The sequence below is a fragment of the Notothenia coriiceps genome, unplaced genomic scaffold (assembly GCF_000735185.1).
Source record: "Notothenia coriiceps isolate Sejong01 unplaced genomic scaffold, NC01 NC01_scaffold00036603, whole genome shotgun sequence".
Taxonomy (NCBI): domain Eukaryota; kingdom Metazoa; phylum Chordata; class Actinopteri; order Perciformes; family Nototheniidae; genus Notothenia; species Notothenia coriiceps.
Window position 1 is genome coordinate 1 of NW_011369304.1, and position 3,142 is coordinate 3,142.

The window sequence follows — 3,142 nt, forward strand, 5'->3', positions numbered from 1 at the left end:
TGTGGTGTGGACTCTGTGGAGGAGAGTCATGGTTTCAGCGACGCTGTAGAAGGACAGAACACCTGCACTGTGATCCAGGTACACTCCTACTCTGGAGGGCTTAGGACCTGAGAGTGATGTTCTGATTTTGTTATGTCTGAATTTATAACCGTCATTGGAACACTCCAAAGCCCAAGACTTGTCATTGTCTCCAAAAAAACTTTCATCTCCTTTTTTGCTAATACTCTTGTATGCAACAGCAACCAAAACACTCACTTTTACCTCCACCTCCCAGTAACAACATCCAGTCAGACTCTCTCTGCACATAATCTGAGCCCAGTCAGTGAAACTGTCTGGGTGAGCATACCATTCATCGGTATTCAAGCTGAATCCTGCAATGCAAGACTGAGAGCTGATATGTTTGTTCCTTGTGTTCTGATCCAGTGTGATATCAAATACATATTTGAGGAATTCAGTCCTGTTCTTGGGCTTTGTCTGTGGAGTCTCTGTTAATGACATCGTGGCCCGTTCCTCACTAACAATATCCTGTAGTTTATCTCTGACCTCTGACACAGCTGCAGACACGTCCTCAGTGTACTTCAGGGAACGAGCCGTGATGCTGGAGGAGTCTGTAGCTTCACTCAGACTTGAAAACCTGCTGTAACTCTGTAGGAACTGGGTGTGGTCCTCTGTGTGTGAAAGTCGGTCCAGCTCGGTGTCCTTCCTGCTGAGCTCAGCGATCTCCTCCTGCAGCTTCTCCTGAAGATTGTTGACGTGAGCCACTTCAGATTCCTGACGAGATCTGATCTGCTGCTTCACATCTGTGAAGATCTTCTCGCTGTCAATCACTGCTTTATCAGCGGAGAGATTGATGGCCTCCACCTCCTTCTGAAGCAGCTTCACATCTTTCTCTCTCTTCTGGATTCTCTGCTGGATGTTTTGACGACTCACCCCGAGCTCTTTCTGCTTCTCGCTGATTTCTGCTGCAGCTGAAACTGTGTCGTGGCCTTTATGTTCATCCATGGAGCAGAGAAAGCAGATACACTGCTGATCGGTGCGGCAGAAAATCTTCATCACCTCATTGTGACGAGTACAGATGATCTCCTGCATCTTGTTGGAGGGGTCGACCAGCTTGTGTTTTCCAAAGGCAGGGGATTCATAGTGAGGCTGGAGGTGCTGCTCACAGTAAGAGACCAGACACTGCAGACAGGACTTCAGAGCTTTCTGTTTTCTCCCAGTGCAGAAATCACATCCCACATCTCCAGGTCCAGCATAGCAGTGATCAGCTGGAGACGCTTTGACGTCTGTCTTCTTATTCTTCACTTCCTCCACTAACTCTGCCAACACGGTGTTTTTCATCAGGACAGGCCTCGGTTCAAAGGTCTGTCTGCACTGAGGACAGCTGTACACATGTTTCTGATTCTCTTCATCCCAGTAGTTTTTAATACAGCTCAAACAGTAGCTGTGTCCACAGGGAATAGTCACCGGATCCTTCAGTAGATCCAGACAGATGGAACAGCAGAGTTTGTCCTTGTCCCGCTGACTTCCTTGCTGCGCCATTCCCCCTCTCAGAGACACGACACTGAGAGGGCTGGCCTTGTTCGAGAGCAGGAAGAAGAAGAGGCGGGATTTCAAGGTGTGTTCAGGCTCTGTTTCTAAATGCAGTTAATAATGTAAAACAAACAAGGTCGTGTTGTCAGCCCAGACAGAAATGTAGTTTTCAGTCTGTTGTGAAGTGTTTATGTTCTTCATAATGACAATCCAAACACATCTGTTCCACTCACTCCTTTTCTATCAACTGTGAACAATGTAGAAAATATACTGCCTTTGCTGTTAGTTTGAAATGTTCATAATCCTCCAGGAACAATTATTCTTAAGTGTGTTACTCAGCAATTCTAACCAAATACGCCATTTGTCAAATTCAGCAAAATATCTTCTCATGGCCCACCTTTTTTCTGTATTTTCAGACTAAGTGGCAGCCATGATAACAGCTGTTTGGTCATTCCAGAATTGGAGGACATTTCATGTCCCCCATATAAAAAATCTAATAATCCATGCCCAAAAAGCTAAAACATGCACTTGTGTTAAACATACTTGTCTTGAGACAAAATGTATATAAAGTTGTAGAAAAGTGGTTTAAAAATATGATGATCAAATAGCTCTCAAACACCCCCTAAAATGGCATTTTTCTCTTGTCCCTGCTTCTTGGTGACCAGCTTGCATGTCAAATATAACATTTAAAATAGGGATTTTATTTACTTTTTGTGGTATTATTCTATTGATATATGTCTCTTGTAATGGTAAAATCAATTTGTTAAAACATATTTTAAATAACAGTAATTTTGCACAGAAGTTGTGTCCCTCAACATGCGTTCAACCCTGTTACCCAAACCTTTTTAGATTGGCAGAGGAAGTGAAAAAACTATAAGTCAGATGACACAGTGGAAAGGACATCAGTAAGCCATGTGCTAGTGCCATGGGTAGACCAAAACTAAGTCCTTTCTTTTATGTTTACAATCTTTTCAGTCTTAAAAGAGTGTGGCACTCTGACCCACTCAACCCTGTTACTCATATTATCAGAATAAAGCATATTCATTTCAAAGTTATCTTTCTTTCATTAGATATCCAAGTTTGTCCTTGACATCTAGCAATAATTCCTGAAGTTAAAGCTCTAATTAGCATTGCTTTTCAACCCTGTTACTATAATTAGAGTAACAGGGGTAATTCTTCATTGGAAAATATACATTTGATGCCTTGGCTGGGCAAATCACTTTTTTTGATGGGTTATCTGTTTTTCCTAAATACATAAAATAAAAGGTTCATTTTTCAAAAATGTTGGTGTCTAAATTGTCCTTCAATTCTGGAATGACCCAGGAAATGAGGTTCAGCTTCCCTTTATAATCTCCTTTAGTTTATAGGAAACACTGGATCATCCTTTACGAAAGGACAGGAGATAATGCTGTGCCACAATGCTTGTTCACAGAAACAACCGATCATGACGGACAAACAAAGATCACATGGTGGTTTTTATGCAGTTTACAACTTATTCCGGTGTATACAGTGTGTAATATGAACGAAGTGCTGTAAAAAGATCAAATCAAATCACCATTTCAAAGTGTTAACTGAGTTGTGTGGGGTTTCTTAAACTTGTTGTACATGTTTT

General features: G+C 41.8%; 1 protein-coding gene across 1 annotated transcript; it reads right to left on the reverse strand.

Moving 5' to 3' along the window:
- Positions 1-3: 3 nt before the first annotated feature.
- Positions 4-1,923, reverse strand: LOC104964090 (tripartite motif-containing protein 16-like; the record flags this gene model as incomplete). Its single annotated transcript, XM_010792812.1, has 1 exon — positions 4-1,923. A coding segment is annotated over exon 1 (1,536 nt), but the record flags the coding sequence as incomplete, so codon positions are not given.
- Positions 1,924-3,142: the final 1,219 nt, after the last annotated feature.